The sequence below is a fragment of the Tyto alba genome, unplaced genomic scaffold (assembly GCF_018691265.1).
Source record: "Tyto alba isolate M040663 unplaced genomic scaffold, T.alba_DEE_v4.0 Super-Scaffold_22, whole genome shotgun sequence".
NCBI lineage: Eukaryota > Metazoa > Chordata > Aves > Strigiformes > Tytonidae > Tyto > Tyto alba.
The window spans coordinates 16,416,673-16,435,323 of NW_024881296.1; the positions used below are offsets into that span (position 1 = coordinate 16,416,673).

The window sequence follows — 18,651 nt, forward strand, 5'->3', positions numbered from 1 at the left end:
ACTATATCATAATCTTAAAATATCATGCTCTGCATTGAAGATACTAAAGAATCAAATGCTCTGATGCAGGTGGGTCTTGGTAACTTCTAATTTCTATACTTCAGAGTTCCAGTGGGTTTTTTGTAACTCCATATGGAAGAATGGTCATTGAAACAAATCAGGATTGGCCAGTGTACAACAAAATATGTGAGGAAACTGATGTTAACTGTTGAGGTTCAGTTTCCTACTAGTTCATATTCAACTACTTTATGAAACATTATTTTGCTTTCAAGATGAGATTTTTTGACCAAAAAAACAGACACTTTTGAAAAATACATTTAAAAGACCATCAGCTGACATCACAGAAGAAAAATAGTTTGATGTTCTTAAGAACATTCAAGTTTATTTTTTAAATAAATATTTTTAGGACTATAATTCATAGGAAGCTTCTTGAAATAATATCATTAATTACACTTGGGAATGACAAAAATATATATTGTTTCTTACCAGTATGATAATAACTTTTTTTGAGTGCAATCAGTTTATCCTTATCTGCTTAAAAAGGTGATTTATTGGCACAAGAGACTCCACTTTGGGAAAACCACAGTATTTTTCATTCAATGTTGATGAATCAGAACATTCTGAATCCTCTTGTGCTGAAGGTGTATATCAAAATGAAGAAAATGTATCAACACTAAATTGTTCATTCAGATATGTGTTGTCACGGTGGTCTTATTACTTTGAACTGTGTATCCTTAAAGCCATTTCAGAATCTTTGTTTTTACATTTCAGAAATCACAACTGACTTCAGAAATGGAATTCAAATAAATCTTGGAGATAATGAAAAAGCTTGAAAAATATACATAAGAATATGAAGAATAAATGTCACAATGAAACATAAGAACAATTTGAAAAGTGGATGTAGTACACTGTTTATGTTACTGCTCTGATACGACTAGTATACTGACATGCCTTATTTTATCAATAACCTCATGGAATTAGGTAGTTCTTATCCAAATCTTAACCATGAATCAATTAATTCAGTGGGAATCTCCATTTTCTGTTTTAAAAATGAGAGAAGATAAAGCATGTAATCTTCTTAGTAGCAGGGGAACCCTGAGAAAAGTTGCCTAAGAATAATCTGAAATCTCAATGTTCACAGGAGAAATGAAGAGAACCTCAAATACATTACTTTGTAAAAGTTGATGTTTGAGCTGTCCATTTTATTTTTTAATCCAAAACATCATTTCTGAACATGGAGTTGGCAAACTGTAAAGTATTTTAGAACAGAATTGACATTCTTTGTGAAAGCACTTTTGGATTTCCCAGTGGAAGGAGCAAACAGTTGAAATGTTCTGAGCAAGAGATTTTCTTTAGAGCATATTTAATCACATTAAAGGATAATTGCTGCTTCTTACTAATAACCATGAACCACTCTGAGGAGCATTGCTGTCTCTGGAATACACAAGCAGTTCTGAAAATACACCAGCTCCAATATAGGGAACACTTTTACCTGCAGGCACAGTCTCTTGCTTTTGCAATTAAACACTTAAGTTCTGCTTCTTCCTTTAGAGTCTATGTAGTACTCTTGTATTTTGTAAAATAGAGTTCTCCAAAGTATGTGAAGTACCTTTCAGACAAGACAATGTTTTTTCCCAAGTGAAGTTCAGGTGCTGTAAAGCATGCAGTATAATTCTGCTTTGTGGCTTCACACTTGGTTGAATGCTATGATTCAACTACATCAGGTATTCTAAGTCATATCTCTAAAATTTTAGTTTAAAGGACTGACTAGATAGGTAGAGGCTGTCAGAAGGTTACGTTAGCTTTAAGTTGCTGGTAGCATCAAAGCATTTTTATTGCAGCCAAAAGAAATTTAGTCTTCAGTTTGCCCTGTTACCACTGTTCACCTTACAGTGACTGAAACAAGTCACAGATGAAATTCCCATGCTGGAGAGGTACCTTCCACAGTGCAGTGCCATCCCATACTCCTCTGTCTGAGGCATGTAAATCCTAATACTATTTTGTTTTCATCTATTCTATATTATTTTATCTGCAAAGCTAGTCTTGATCACTAATGAATAATATAAATTGATGATATGAAAATATTTTTGTGTACATGAATTGATGTAGTACAGCTGTTGAGACTGCTCGGATTTGACAGCATAAAATGCTTAAACTAAATCAATGAAATTTTAATTTACCTGTCAGGTAAATTAAACAAGAGAAATTTGCTGTTCATATCTGTCTAATCTTTTTAATAAACAGGTTTCTGTTTCAGATAGTATTCTGGCATATGTACACCCTAATAGCATTTTTCAGGCTCTGAATAGTCCCTTTTTTTTTCCTTTTATTTTTGTCTTTTGCCTGCTTTCATAAAAGAACAAACATACTGTATTTGTTCTTAAATTGTATTTACCTCAGTTAACTCACAGATTTATAAAAGGTAGCTTAGAAAATAAGACACTCAAGAAGAATAGGTTTTTTGATACATAAAAAAAATTATTTCCATTTGAATATATACATATTTTTCTTTCCCTCTTCACAAGATTGAAATGATTTTCATAAGAGTACATTTAACTTACACATTTAAATGAAAACTGCAGTGGCATTACAGAGTTCATAATAGACTTGGTAAGCATTATCATAACTTTTTTGTTTCTTATATGATATAGTAGCACATTTTCATAATAATCCATATGTTGGGGAGCTTTCTTAGAGACAGCTTGCTGTCAACTCTCAGTCTGCAGAGATTAGATAAACAGATCCTACATCTCAGGAGTATTCCCCAATCCCTGGGATGAATTCATGTTCCCTTCTCTTGCTCTCTTGCCACCCTTGTGGCTCTGGCCAACAGTTTCAAGAGAAAGTTTCAACCTGTTTTCAGAGCACACCATGGCCAGTTGGTGAGGATGCTCTCACTGTCTCCATCAATAAAAAGACACTAATGGTAGCATCAACAACAACAGAACTTTGCTCTTTTATGTCCTGATGGTCTGCAACAGAGCAGTCGGAAACCCAAGTGGAAAGAAATATCTACTGCAAGTCAGGGCCTTAAGTGCCAGAGAGGGTACAAATTCATAGACACCAAGTATGCTTTGTGCACCAAAAAGCCCCTTGCTCACTACTGAGACTCTTCAGAAGTTCATTGAGTCCTCCCCTCCGGCTTTCAGACAGACTGTCTTAGGAGGCTTGGATCTTTGCCCTGGTGCTTGTAAATTAGGGCTTATTGATATATTTTTACCTGTATCTTATGACTCAGATGTGCGAGCATGCTTTAGATGTTTTCAATAATTAAAACTTTTAATTTATTTTTCACCAATACTCCACTATTCTTTTATTTACAAAAATTACCAATAGAAAAGTCACCCTTACAAATGGATAGAAAATGGCAGGATTTGCCCATATCCAACTAATAGGCCTTCTTCTCCATTTCTGTAATTCCAGAGATCCAAATTACAGAACATATGCCTGGAAATCACCTGAACTATGTCTATTTTGTGGCCCACAAACTCTAAAGATAAAATATATTTGGTATACCTTAATTTGTTGGTTAACAGGAATTCCATTTATACTGTGTGTTCTCACAGACTACCATAAAGTTCCAGAGAATTCAGAAAAAAAGAAAAATCAAAATTATTTCTTTGATATATGAAACTAAAAGAAAAATGTACCTCTCTAAAAGACATTACGCAGAAGAAGTCAACAGACACTTTGTGAAGTACTGACCAAAAATATTTTAATAAAGATTTCTATAATGGGTGCTAAAATTTTAAAATTAAATATCTATGTTATCTTCTGTCCCAAAAGGTCAGAAGTTTTTCACCATTTTTGCTGGTATTATACAGTTATCAAGACAACATAATCATTATGAAGACATATTATGGAGACAAGCATGTTCGGAAGACATCATAAGATAGGAAAAGACATCAGAATCAGAACCTGATAATTTACAAAAAGGGATATGTTTACAAAAGAATGACAGGGTGATTTGGAGGTAACAGATGGAAGTAGCAGAAACTGAAAATGTCAAAAGTACAATGGAAAAGCAAAGGAACATATGAGAAACTGTGCTTATGTGAATAATCAATATTCTGTATATAATTAAAAAGAATGCATTAATAACTGTGCAGAAAGGAGCACATGCGGCTAGTTAAGAAGCAGTTTGCCAGCAGGCTGAATAGGAGCAAGGAGATAGCTTCTTTAAGCACGAAAGACATCAGATCCCAGAAAAGAGGATTTACATAGTTCAGAGCCTCTCTGACTAATCCAGTAAAAATCTGCAGTGGGAACCACAGTCAGATGCACTAAATAGCTGCCTACAGGGACAGTCATCAAGGTTACCTCCTTTTTTTATCATAGAATGCCCCTTGAAGGCAATGGCAACTAAACAATACTGTTGCTGACTGTGAAACTGTAGCCTCAGTGTTGAGAAGCAAATGGGAATTTGGAAAGAATTGTTTAGACTTAAGTGAGACAGAACTGAGAGCTTCTCAAACTATTGTTATATTCTGAGCTCAGGTAACACTGGGAACTCAGAGCAAAGATTTACCAATTTTTTTGGCTGAAGAACAACTCAAGCTAAAACTACATTCTATATTAATTTTATTAAATACCTGTTTCTGATATCTTAACCTTAAGATCTTACTAATGCAAGTTTTTTATTCTTTTATTTATAAGCCTAATATTGTGAGGTGGATCATGATTCAGACAAGTCAGAAGTATGTAGTATTGAATAAAATTTCTGAGGAGCCTATATTCTAGAACATTTTTAAAGTCAATGGGAATTGAGTATTTTCTGCAAGTCTGATAAGAACCAGTGTAGGAAGAACATAAGGATGGATGTTTTAAATAATAGCAAATTCCTGCCTAGTCCAGAATTGTGTCTCTCAAAGGTAGATGACTATGCAGTGTGAACATAGGACAAGCATTTATGCTACTTTGCCTAATACTTTCTCAGCTTCCACCATGTTGTGGTTTAGGAATGCCATGAGCCAGAGATGACCCATGTGTGTTACTAAACAAGCAACAGATTCTTTATAATGACATTTTTAAGACTCCACTGAACCCATGTAAACTTCTGGTATCCAAAGAATTTTGGGTTAGGAGTTCCAGAGCTTCACATCACACACACTGCATGAAGAATCACCCTGTTTTGCTCTGAACTGGACATCAGGTAACTTGATCTTAAATAAGTTGACCTTATGTCTTATTAATAATTCTTTATTTTTTCAAATGCTCTCTTGTCTATAAACTTGTTTAGTGTGAGAACAGTATTCGCAGACACTGAATTTGGGAAAGAGTTTATTTCAACAGATAGATACTAATTTATTGAGATGGCAATGGCTAAAACATGACTCTTTCCAGCTACCTTAATTCTGGACAAAATTCCTCAGTGTCAGACTGAATAGACCGCAATTCACACAACTCCTGGAAAAGGTACAACAGTTCCTCTTTTCTCAAGCTATACATAACAGAAGGAAAAAGACTGTACACTCCCCTCACTCCATCTTCTACCTGTATGAACAAGCAGTGGAGAAAAACGCCTGGATCAGTCCCTACAACTTCTTTCAACCTGGGAGCAAAGACCTGTACCTCAGTTGGCTAGTAAGTATATGGGAGATATATAGAAAGGGGAAGGAAGGAAGCATACATTTTCTGTCAACTACCAGCGAAGGAGGAAAGAAATATAAGTTTTCTGAGGCAGAGGGAGACAGAGGAAGAATCTTTCCCTATCACCCTCATGCAAGTACTGAATAAGTTGAACAGCTTCATATAGCAGGCCTTGCAGACAGTATCCATATCATTACTGTAATACTGAACTTTCAAAACCTTTCTTCCTAAAAAAGTAATACGTTAATAAAATGTATTAATTTTCAACTACTGATTTCTTTTTGCTATTTAGTTCTTCAATGCCAAATATCAAATTTAGTTTTGATATAGGTACGAATTCACATAGGGCAGTTGTCATGTAAATATGCTGAAAATATGTTTTATTTTGCTCACAATAAAATAAAAACTTAGGATATATTTAGAATGTGTTTATTGCCTTGTTAAGCTATGTACCTGGTTACACATGAGATTTCCCTATTATTCATCTGAAATCACTGCAGAAAAGCCTAGTCAAGAGAATTTATGGGCTACTTCAGGCTGAAATTTGGAAAAAAGCATGTATTGTATATTCATTAATCAATGAGTCCTTTTGAAAGTCTTGTTTTGTGCCAGATACTGAAATCAGATCTGTTGAGGGAGAATCTTCTAATTCATAAAGAGCCCTACTGAAATTACTTAAATTCAAACTATGGATTTTATTCATAACCTTTCATCCCACAACTTCTAGAAAGCCATATTTGTCATATGAACCACATTACATTTGTGGAATTCCATATGTTACTGCAAGTTTCTCACTAAGTGAAACAATTACAGTATTTAAAGGGATCTGAAATCTAAATCTTATTTGAGTCTCCAAGTCAGTCTTTGGGTGGGCATTTTTCAATCTGAGGTGAATCTTATACTTACTGAAGATTGAGTATAAGATAATACATTCTGTAGTAATGCAATCAAAAAGTATAATAGGAAGCAGTCCTGTAGATAGCTATTAAAATGCCACAAATTTAATGAAAAACCTCTTTTGCAGGATTGTGAGGAAATAAATTCTTTTGATCTGCATGTCTGCATGTCAATAACAGAAACTTTAAAGTCAGTAACTTGCTAGATAATTGAACAGATAAGTACAGATAGATTTACTACAGAAAAATATTTTAAAGAGTATTTGGGCAAAAATGAGATACATCATGTTTATTTCAGGTAGTGACTGTAGTATAAATGCATGCACAGTATACAGTACTCACAGCACCAGTTATTAAAGACTGAAATTGTCAGTAAAGGTTTACACTACAAAGAAAACAAACTCAACTGTAGATATAAATTAGTTCTAAATTTCTCTATTATAAAACCTGCTAGGTGAGCAGTAATAACTTCAAACCTCACTGTTTTGCTTGATGTTATGTAACTTGAATTTTTTTCTACAAGGAGTTCTCTTGACCCTCAAATTAGTTTGATTGTTACTTTTATTTTCATTCTTTCCTAAGCCTGGTGGTAGCAGTGAATTGCTTGTGAAGAGCATAGAATGGAATAAAAAGGTTGGACTGAACTAATATATTGGAGGGTGGAAGAAACCTTGGCAATTTATTAATGTATTCAAAAGACTGTTACAAAACTTTACAATTTAATTATTGGAAGATTATAGAACTGCTTCAGTGCTCCTGTACTGTGTTAAATAAACTGTACGTGCAAGGAGTAATAAATGAAATTGTTAATTTCAGTGCATCCTTAGGGAATAGTAAGAGGGGGGGTTTACATTATTTAGAGGTCCAAATGGATTTGAGTTTATATACAGTAATAAATCTTAACTACATTGTTAATTAACCCTGCCTCTAGCCCCTTTTTACCTTAGAAGTTGAAAGACACAGTGTCTGTTAGGATAACTCACCATTCATATTCTTAAAGATGTTTAGGACTGGGAGGATTTGCCGATAATAGGGCACCAAGGCCTCCCCCACCATTTCAGCTGACACCACCAGGTGCTGGAGGACTTTCAGCGTGATGCAGATGACCTGTCGGTTACGAAGGCTCAGTGCATCTGTGATGTAGAAAGAACAACAGGCAGAAAGCAGAATTAATTTCTAAAATGTAGAGGGAGGGGGAGGAGTCCTTTAATGGACAAATTTAATTAAACTTTACTCTGCTGGGGATTGTAAGTGGGCCTTTATTAGCCCAACTTTGAAAGATACCAAAGATGGATCGCAGTCCTGATGTTATAAAACACTGCCCTGTCTGACTGTTATTTGTTCCCACAATTTGTGCTGACTCTTCAGTAACCCAAAGAATGCAGCTCATTATGCCTTCATGCTGCCTGTGTAATACTGGCATGGTCCAAACAAATAAAAAATAAATGTTCAGTAAGTACCATTTGGGGCCAATGGAACTGTACAACTGCAAGACAACCTGCAAAGGTTGACAACAGATATATTCTAGTGCAACAATCAGTGTTTGTATGTTTGTACTCATTTATTTCGTGATAATTTTATTCATTCAGCTAACAATTCCTACTATTCTGAGAATCAGTACAATGAAGCAAATGTTTATAGGGAAAAAAAAAACCCACAAAAAAACCTTGTAGGCCTTTTAAAAAGACAAACATTCTAAAAGAAAAAAAAGATTTTGTCTTGACTACTTAGATTTTTCTCTTAGTTTTCAGTGTCATGCTTCTAATCTTATGACACTAAGACATTTCATAAATACCTTTTGTTTCTCTTCTCTTTTAATTTTACTAAAAGCAAATAGTTTGCATTCTCTTTTGTAATTAAAAATGAGTCATGCTTGCAATATATATATATTTTTTTTTTTTTTTTTTTTGCAAAATCCCTCTAGTTATAAAACCTCCTTTGAAATTATGCACCTGGAGGCAGTTGTCAAATTTGGCATGCCATTATGTATTGGTCTAATTCTCCAGTGTTCTGCCCACTTACATATATTTTTACATCATTTCACTGGGAAGGCAAAAACTGTAAAAGATAAGCTCATATTCAGTGCTATGTATTTTATAACCACAGAAGTATATAAATACGTGGTTCAACATAACACAATGTACTATAAGCACTTGGAAAAAGATATTGTAAAGAACACACTGAAATTTGAAGAGGATTTAACAACAATTTCTTCAAGAACTGCCTCTTCACACTTAAGTAGTAAGAGTCAGTATTTCTGGCACTAAGTTTTGTCAGTGCACAGGAATGCTGTTTCATAGGGAATTCAGTATTCTCACATAGGAGCAATGTCAGTTTTTCCACCTCTTTAAGCAAATGAACTGTGCCCCACCCGCTTCTGCTTTTAATTGAATGTTTGCTGTGTGCTAAAAATCAGAGCTAGAGCTCTAAAGAAAAAGCAAAGCACATTGGTTATGTGGAGGTGTAGAGACAACTCTTGAAAATCAGCTAGTAAGTAACCTCCCTTCATGCCTCTCTGCATGATTATGAACAGCATACTGAAACTACTGTTAGTAGCACTTAGTAACAGGGGTATCCCATCCTCCATTTGACACACAGAACAAAAGAGCATTTGGATCAAGATTTTGAATGCTAAAATGATGGATATGGTAGAATCAAAGAGACTGCAGAATTTAAGCCCGAAGCCCTTCAAATTGCAGAAATCTGCAGTGTGCGTTAGGAAAACACTTGTAAATATCAAAAGTAAGATCAAATTGACTGCAGAACTGTTGTTATTATTATTAAATATTTGGACTGTGGCATGCATAGCAGTCTACCAGCTTCTGGCTTGATTATATTAGGCACTGTATAAACATTTAATTAGAGACAGTCCCTGCCCCAAGGATACATCAATTTCAAACATATGTTTATCTTTTAAAAATCTGGTAATTATTTTCTGTGTACTACCACCACTGCAGACCATTCTCCCACATGAATCAAAGGAAGAAAATTTTAATGCAGTATGTGAAGTACATTTCAACATTTTGAAAAATGTCAATGATATCCAGAGGTTAACAGAAACGGAAGTACTAGTATTCTTATGTAGGAATAAAGCAGATCATTTAAAACTCTTAGTACAGTACAGCTCCCTTAATAAGGAAACATGCATAATATCCAAAATATTCCCATTTGAAAGCATGCTAGGCTGTTGCCTCTTGAGTTAGAAGTTTGCTGTAAGACATGGAACTTCACAGTAACAGCAAAGTGAATGGACAGTTTGCTTCTCAGTTAAATATACCTGTCCACTCCCAGAGGGTTTCTAGAGGACTTCCCTCCCTCAATGGTATATATTTCACTTGTGGTCATTTAGTCTACCAGCTATGTATTGTACAATTCTCTGAAGTAGCAATTTTGAAAAAATACCCAACCCCATAAATGGTCTCCGTTTCTTGGTAGTTCTGATGTTTTCTCCTTTAATGGTATATAAACTTGACAATTTTGCTTGTGATTAGGATACACTCTTTTCCAGCAGACCTTCCAGTTTAAATATTTGTTCAATGCAAGTATATAATGAAGTGTTTACTTCAAATATATTTTATTTTGTACCGCTACATTTTTTTCAAGCAAATATTTTCTGAAGTTAATCACAACTTTCTTAAAAGAATTAAAAATGTTAGTAGATTAAATATCTGGTGTCAAAATTCAGTATCTGAGTCAGCTCTGTGATTCTACTATTCAAATCCACAGTAATAGCTAATTATGAAATTTGAAAACATATTTGAAACAGAATATTTTGGGGATGGATGTTTTTCACAGTGCTGTTTATTAAATCTTGTTAGCAGTGAGTTGATATACAATACCAATTCAACAACTTCAATGAATTTTTTTGGCAATTGATATAAATTTAGAATTTTCTTTTGTTAATTTCCTTTAAGAGCAGATACTTTTCTTAAGATGTCACTTGTTTGCTTTTCCATTTAGATAGAAGTAGCTTACATATGAAGCAATAGATATTATTATTTTAAAACATTCAAGTCTTTTCCTTGTGTAACACTTCTAACAGCTGAAAGAAAAAGAACTAGAAGCTATGTAAGTTGATATTTTTTTATTTTTATATTTTATTTTTATGTGGCAGTTTGGAAAATCCTATCTCAGTCTCAGATGTTGCCTATAACAGAAGCCACAGTTCTTATCTTTGAGACTGATATATTTTATAATCCAGGAAACATGACAGAATTTCTCCCAGTATACAGTGGATCTTTTTCATGACACAGTGTATTTTCACTGAAGAGATCAAAACAGAATGTTCTTCTCCAGATAGCACACTCATAGCCTAAACTTCAAAGAATCAAATCAGATTCCCCAAACTTCCATCTCTTTTCTAAATAGTAAAGTTTAGATTTTGGTAGTTATATTTAAAGTTGTATTGATAATGTAACTCTCCTTAATTTGGACTGGCCTTTAATTATATTTGCCCCCTTTTTAAACACACCTGTGAATCTATTTTTAAAAATGCAATGACGGTTTCCATTTTCTATTTAGGTCTCACAGCCAAAGATCAAAACCAATTTAATTTGCATTCATATCTTCCATGCCCCAATTGGTAAATGAGGCATCTCTTTTAGAAAATTTTTTGCCTGAAGCAGAACAAGACACATAGAGCAGGTCTGTAGGACAACAAGCACTCAGTATAAAGCTGCTTTAATTGTTGTGATCTACCTAGTCTTGTTGATTAAAGGCTTCTTTTCTTAAGTTCACAGAGCCAGGTTTAAAGAACTGCTAACATGAAGTGTTCTCAAAATGCAATTGATTGAAGTGATACATGCTTCTCTTACAGAGAATTTTGTCCAAAACTTTCAAAATGCATAATACTAAATTACCTGAACTGATATAATGTAAGTATTATGCTAATTTTACAGAACGGTAATGCAGGTTGATACAAAACAGTTTTTCAATTGAGAGTGAATAAAATCCAGAATAACAACCTTGTGCTTTGTACTTTTAAAGTCAGATAAGAACTTGATCCAATTTAGAATGTAAATGTACAGATATTTCTTCTGGTACAATTGAAGAAGTGATATATTGTAGTGAGGTGTTGGGAAGGAGGAATAGTGGGCAAGGCATGGAAACTTTAAGGCAATTTTGTCATCACAGATTTGCCCTGTAAAGCCAAAGCCTAAGGTGCTGAAAAGGCTAAGATCCATAAATGAATCATTGATACTTGCAAGAAACATGATCTAGCACAATACAGAAGAGAAAGCCAGTGGCTTTTTTTCAGCTTTAGTTGAGCTCATAATTGTAGTGCTTTACTAGATCAGCACCTTTAAAACTTGAATTCTATTAACATTTGCAGGCCCTGTTTAATTAACTAGTGTAAATAATACACTGAGAACAGAGTCCCAAAAACCTTATCAGTGGCTATGCCAGTTTACAGAGTTTCTATCCATTCCTAGGTGTACATTCCTTCCCCTGTGCTGCCTCAAGCTACTAACCTGCACCAAGTACCCACCCTCTCAAAGGAAACAGCTTTGTCAACAATGAAAAGTGATACCATTTTTAGAGAAGATTTCAGGAAAGATCTGAGGAACCAAAGACCAGTAAAACTGGCATCTGTACTGCAGAAATTAATATAGTGTTCTAAATGTATTGTAGGTCCTTGAAGAAGAAGAATGTGGACAAGAAAAAACAGTCTGTCTCACCTCTGTGCCCAGCAAGATTATGGAGCAGGTCCTCCTGGAAACTATGCTAGGGCACATGGAAAACAAAGAGGTGATTGGTGACAGCCAGCATGGCTTCACTAAGGGCAAATTGTGCTTGACAAAATTCGTGGCCTTCTACAATGTGGTTACAGTGTTGATAGATAAGGGAAGAGCAACTGATATCATCTATCTGGACTTGTGCAAAGCATTTGACACTGTTCTCCATGACATTCTTGTCTCTAAATTGGTGAGACATGGATTTGATGGAAGGACCATTCAGCAGTAGATAAGGAATTGGCTGGCTGGTTGCACTCAAAGAGTTGCAGTCAATGGCTCGATGTCCCAGTAGAGAACAGTGATGAGTGGTGTTCTTCAAGGGTCGGTGTTGGGACCAACACTGTTTAACATCTTTGTTGGTGACACAGACAGTGGAATTTAGTGCATTCTCAGCAAGTCCATTGATGACACCAAGCTGTCTGGTGCAGTTAACATGCTGGAGGGAAGTGATGCCATCCAGAGGGACCCAGACAAGCTTGAGAGGTGGGCCTGTGCAAACCTCATGAAGTTCAACAAGGCCAAGTACAAAGTCCTGAGCATGGGTCAAGGCAATCCCAAGCACAAATACAGCTGGGCGATGAGTAGATTGAGAGCATCCCTGAGGAGAAGGTCTTGGGGGTACTAGTGGATGGAAAACTGACTATGAGCCAGCAATGTGTGCTCACAGCCCAGAAAGCCAACCGTGTCCTGGGCTGCACCAAGAGAAGTGTGGCCAGCAGGTCAAGGGAGGGGATTCTCCCCTTCTACTCTGCTCTCATGAGACTCCACCTGGAGTGCTGTATCCAGCTCTGGGGCCCCCAGCATAAGAAGGACACGGAGCTGCTTGAGCAAGTCCAGAGGAGGCCATGAGACAATCAGGGGCTGGAGCACCTCCCTTATGAAGACGGGCTGGGAGAGTTGGGGTTGTTCAGCCTGGAGAAGAGAAGGCTCCAGGGAGACCTTATAGCAGCCTTCCAGTACTTAAAGGGGGCTACAGAAAAGATGGGGAGGGACTCTTTGTCAGGGAGTGTAGTCATAGGGTGAGGGGTAATGGTTTTAAACTGAAAGAGGGTAGGTTTAGTTTAGACATAAGGAAGAAATTCTTTACTGCGAGGGTGGTGAGGCACTGGCACAGGGTGCCCAGAGCAGCTGTGGCTGCCCCCTCCCTGGAAGGGTTCAAGGCCAGGCTGGATGGAGATTTGAGCAACCTGGGCTGGTGGAAGGTGTCCCTGCCCATGGCAGGGGGGTTGGAACTAGGTGATTTTAAGGTCCCTTCCAACTCAAACCATGGTATGATTCATTCTAAAGTGGTTTTCTTTCTTACTGCAGATAAGATAAGGTCCCTCATTGAAGGTTTTTGAAACACTTAACTGCCATAGTTTCCATATAAATAAATACTTAGAGATAGGAAATGAGGGCAACAATAAATGGCCACATAGCAGGAGCATCACTAGTAGAGCCTTGTAGGAATCCGTGCTGAACTTCATGTTTTTCAGTAGATTCATAGGTGATTTGGAAGACATGTTTACTAATGATAAAGTTTTCTGATGATACCAAGTTATTTCAGGTGCTAAAGATAAGGACTCAAAAGAATTGCAGAAGGACTTTACAGTACAGACTGACTGGGTGATAAAATGGCAGAATAAAATCAGTACTAATAAATGTTAAATATTAATAAATTAATCAACTCAGGAGAGAATAGCTCTACCTCCAACTTCAAAAGTGAGATGTTAATTGTAGTTTTCACTTTCCAAACATGGATGAGCTTTACGTCTCTTGAATGAGAAACACAATTCTTCCTCATAGACAAGAGTAAAGACGAGTAATAAAGAATCTAGTTTCTATACCATTTGAAACTACCTGAAATGACCAGTTTTGGGTGGAAGAATCTAACATAAACCTTTTAATTGCAATCACTTGTACTGCTTGATGGAACCTGCAGGGGATAAATGCTTTGGTATTTAAGAATCAAAACAATTATTTTTTTTTTTAAATGAGACTTTTGCTTACTTTAAAAGCATTTTAAGTCTATAAAAACTATTTTGTTTAGAGTTAATTTTCAGTCTGTGATCTTAACTAACAGAACTTGTTCTCAAGAGCAACAGTCAGTCAGGAGGAAGATAACAATTCCATTAAAGGTTTAATTTAATTTCTGTGGATGACAGAAATCAACTTACATGATTTAGAAAAAAACAACCAACCAAAAACAAACCAAAAAAAAACCAAACAAAACCACTACAGCCCAGAAAACCATATTTATTCCATAAAAATATTTCAGCATTCTGTCAAATAAGAAAGTATTTAATGACTATTAAATACTCAAATACATTGAAGATATATGAGGACAAATATACGTATAAATGTGCTTAGAACAACTGCTAGCAAGAGGTTCAACTTTACTTATCTAAATGCAACAGTGACACTGATTTGACATTAAATGGGAATTAACTACACTGTTATCCAATACAACAATCCACATCTTACATTCAAATAGAATGTGGAGAATATGAAAACAGAAATCACTTTAATTTAGCAATTTATTAAACATTAAAAAGGACTCTGTAGGTGACACTGAGGGAGGACTGCTCTGTGCATTTCTCTGCAATTGACTCACAAAAAATCTGTTTCCCTTAATGAAACATTTTCAACAAAGTTTAAGGTATCTTTGATCTACTGTGTCAGAGAAGAGCTTTTTAACAGCATGGAAGCAGTCTCAAAAAGGAAAACTTAAGTGTTCCTGAGGATGGAGATTATCCTTTTTGGACTCAATCAGAAGTTCTGGTCTGTTGACTGGAACTGTGTAGAAACAATACTTCCATCTAAGTTCCAATTTAAGTGCAAAGACTAAGTGCTATCTAAGTGAGCTATAGTGACTTCTAGGCCTTAATTCAGATTGCCTACATGTCCATTTTAGGATTCACATCACAGAACAAAAAAGATTCTGGCAAGTGGGTGATCCAAGATATTTAACTGTTTAATTTCACATTATTTTATTCATTAGCAAAGCTATATCAAGACATTCCTACTGATCATTTCTACTCACTCCAACTTCTGTGCTATAGTATACTATTCCTTAATCTGTGACAGTGAAGCTATAAACTAGACCATTGAAATGACTGGAGTTTAAAATAAATGACACCCTGAAAATATTTTGGTTTTATTTTAGGTTTGGTGTTTGGGTTGTTTGGTTTTTGTTTGTTTTTCTGTTTGTTTGTTTGGTTGGTTTGGTTTGGATTGTTTTGGTTTTTAAATTTAATTAATACATCTAGATGTGAGATTCACTGAGTTGTTCCACAGACAATTACATTAGCAAAAGTCAGTTGCAATGAACTGGAGTGTGGGAGCTGGAATGATTGGTCATTTTGTGCTTGAAGGGGTTGCAAACTTCTACACCTATGTTGCCAGCAAAGAAAATATAAGTGGTAGCATGCTCACTGCCTTTGAGAAGAGAGGAGGTGCTTCCACACACTGTGGTGGATGTCGCTGATATTACTCATAGAAATACCAGGCAAAGGTGCTCCCTCAGTGTTTATGTCTACATGTAAGTCTCGTTCACTCTGGGCAGCTGTGCAGTCAGAAATCTGAGTTGCAGAAGACTAATGAAAGCAAGTGAAAGGACTTACAGCTTTTCTGATCCGGCATTTGTATGGCAGATGCAATATTAAAGGCAATAATGTACCTAAAAAAATTAGTATCAAAAGGAATTTTACATTCCCATAATAACCATACAGAATTAAGAACAGGGGTTTTCCATTGGCAAGCACATGGTACAGTAGGCATCTCTACTCTCACACCCCTTTCCTTGGCTATTCTTGGCTGGCTATAGGTAATGGTAGGCCACAATTGAGTTTTAAGATACAGTAGTGTATTATTGAAAGACATGGTGGGGCCAGACAGATCTGTCTGTTCCCTAAAAATAATGGAACTCTCATGTGACCTACAGGCAGCTTTGCTTGCCATGCCAAGGCTGTGTGTCTGGGTTCTGTTCTTCTCCCTGACATCAATGCAATTTGCGATGTGGGACAAAATCATCCTCCTTCTACCTTTTTACCTGTCTGCACAATGGAAATAACACCACAGATTTTTCTGGCAAAAAAAATATTCTGCTGTGTGTTGTACATCAGAACTTTCATAACAACTCTACAAAGTGCTTTGCTAATGGCCATATATTTCAATTTACGAATCGTTGCTCTAGTTTAAATACCTCAGACAGTGGGTTTGCCTACACCTTCAGTGAAAGTGAGTAAAAGGTCTTAGCAACTTCATATTTTCTGATTTTGCATTTTTTTTATTTTTAGTTGGATTCCTTACAAGTTTGAAATATACTAGGTGATTTGTTTTTCCTGGGTTTCATGCCATGCAATGACTACATTTCTAAACTATTTTATCATGTTTTGCTACTGCAAAGTACAATATATTTTGAATTTTTGAGAAAACAAAATATATTTTGAACATTTTTCTCTCAATGCCTCCAACCTGAGGGTTGTTTTCTTCCTCTGAATTTCAAAAAATAAGAGTCCCTTTCAATTTGACAATCAAAAAAATAAACAATTTTTTTTTCAACTAAATAACATTCTTCCATATTATTTTAATCTTATTTCAGGTATTTTAGCAATGAAACTGGACCTGTTAATTTCAGTTGTCTGCCTTTTGTTAGTCATTGCCTGTTTGCATAACCAGAGAAAATTTGTTAAAAGGATTTGGGTTTACAGTAACCCCCAGATTCATTATATAATATACATTTCATCTTTAATGATATAGTGTTCAAAAAGTGTGAACTTTAAGCAAGGATGGGTGGAAGATAGATTTCTCCTTAAATCATTAAAATACAATAAAGAATTCTAATATTTAATTTAAAATGCTTTTAGAGAGCAGCTCTTTATTAATATTTTCCTTTGATGAACATGCAGGAGAGAAAAGTGCTTTTAAAAGCACTCTATATGTGGAGTTATTTTTCTGTCTTTCTTTTATCCCTTTCCCCTCCATCATACGTAGTTCCTTGCCTAACAATCGATTCACCCTTTCACAGTAGAAACATGGTAGTGGTCTAGAAGAAAACGGATTAATCAGATATAATTCACCCAGTGGGACACTTCAGCGACAGTAATATGTGTAAAACAGCTGAGTTTATTGTGGATGCAGCTGAGTCACAGAAATGTATAGCTCTGACTACTCTGCTATATTAGACCGCTGTAGCAAATTTAAAAACTCTTAGAAGTACATACTTTCATAAATCTTAAGATGGCGGTGTCTTTTTAAAATACTAGTATGATTTTAATTAGAAAGAAGCCCTTATAATTGATCTTACTTTGACTTTTCACACATTAAATCCAATAGATAAACTTTTTTAAAATATAAAAATAAGCATTGTACAATAAAATAGAGCGGAACCAACAACCAAATTTAGCTAGCAGATTCTTGAATGTGTTCCAGCATCATAAATTATTACTTGATTTAAAAGACTACATATCAAACCCATATAAATATCCTTACCTAGCAGTCTCTTTCTAATGCTAAAAGCTGCATAACAGCTAAAGGTTCCAGGCAATTATTTCTAAGCTACATCCTGGTCTCAGCAAGACTTTAAATCCTAACTGAGTAGATGTTGTCATAAACTTGAAGTCTTTTCTGATGAAACTATTTCAGCTTTCAATAAAAATTATACTACTATAAATATATTTAGGTGGTGTTAGAAATACAGGATTCCTCTCTTTACATGTTTCCATTTTAGAAAGAAAAAACTGTAACATTTTCATAACCTTTCACAAGTGTCACTTACAGAGTAACCATTCTGAATATTACATATTCCTTTTGACATTTTCAAAATCTACAGCAAGATAATGACATCTATAATTAAACTTTTTAAATGGGGAACAAATTGAATGAAAAAACCAAAATTCTCACTCTTCTAACACAATTATTTTAGTATTATCAGGCTCCAAACTACATTCCCTTTCCCCTTTTCCAAAACTGTATTTGACTCTATTCATTCTGTATCACAAATACAATGACTTTGTTTTGTTCTGTATTAGCATGGATGCTGAGTCATCTCAGGAAAATAGGACAAAGGACTGTAATGGTACCATTATTGATCCATGATAAAACAGAAGTCAAGTTTAACAAATATGAGCAACTTTTAGTATAGGTTTAGCATGCAGCCTTAAGAACCATGATACCTAAATAAAGAAGTATGATGATTCAGAATAGTATCTCCTCAAAGTACTGAAAAACTAGATGTCTCAAGAAAAGAAGTTTTAGTTTTAGTGGTATTACACTTGTATTAATTTATTACCTTTCACATAATTTTTCTATGAGAAACTATGTTCAAATATATAAAAAAAATTTAAAATTATTATTTCTGGAATGTCAGAATTTTACACATAACATTAATTAGGCAGAACGCCCAATTTAGATAGATATATATAGATATGCAAAGTAATGAGAATGATGAC

General features: G+C 35.2%; 1 protein-coding gene across 2 annotated transcripts in view; it reads right to left on the reverse strand.

The window, feature by feature from the left end:
- The window catches only part of PACRG (parkin coregulated), a 232,791-nt gene that overhangs the window by 92,611 nt on the left and 121,529 nt on the right, over positions 1-18,651 (reverse strand). For both annotated transcript variants that reach the window (XM_042796179.1, XM_042796178.1), the window contains exon 5: positions 7,469-7,618. In XM_042796179.1, coding sequence (XP_042652113.1) covers positions 7,469-7,618 — 150 coding nt within the window. The remainder of the gene's footprint in view (positions 1-7,468; positions 7,619-18,651) is intronic.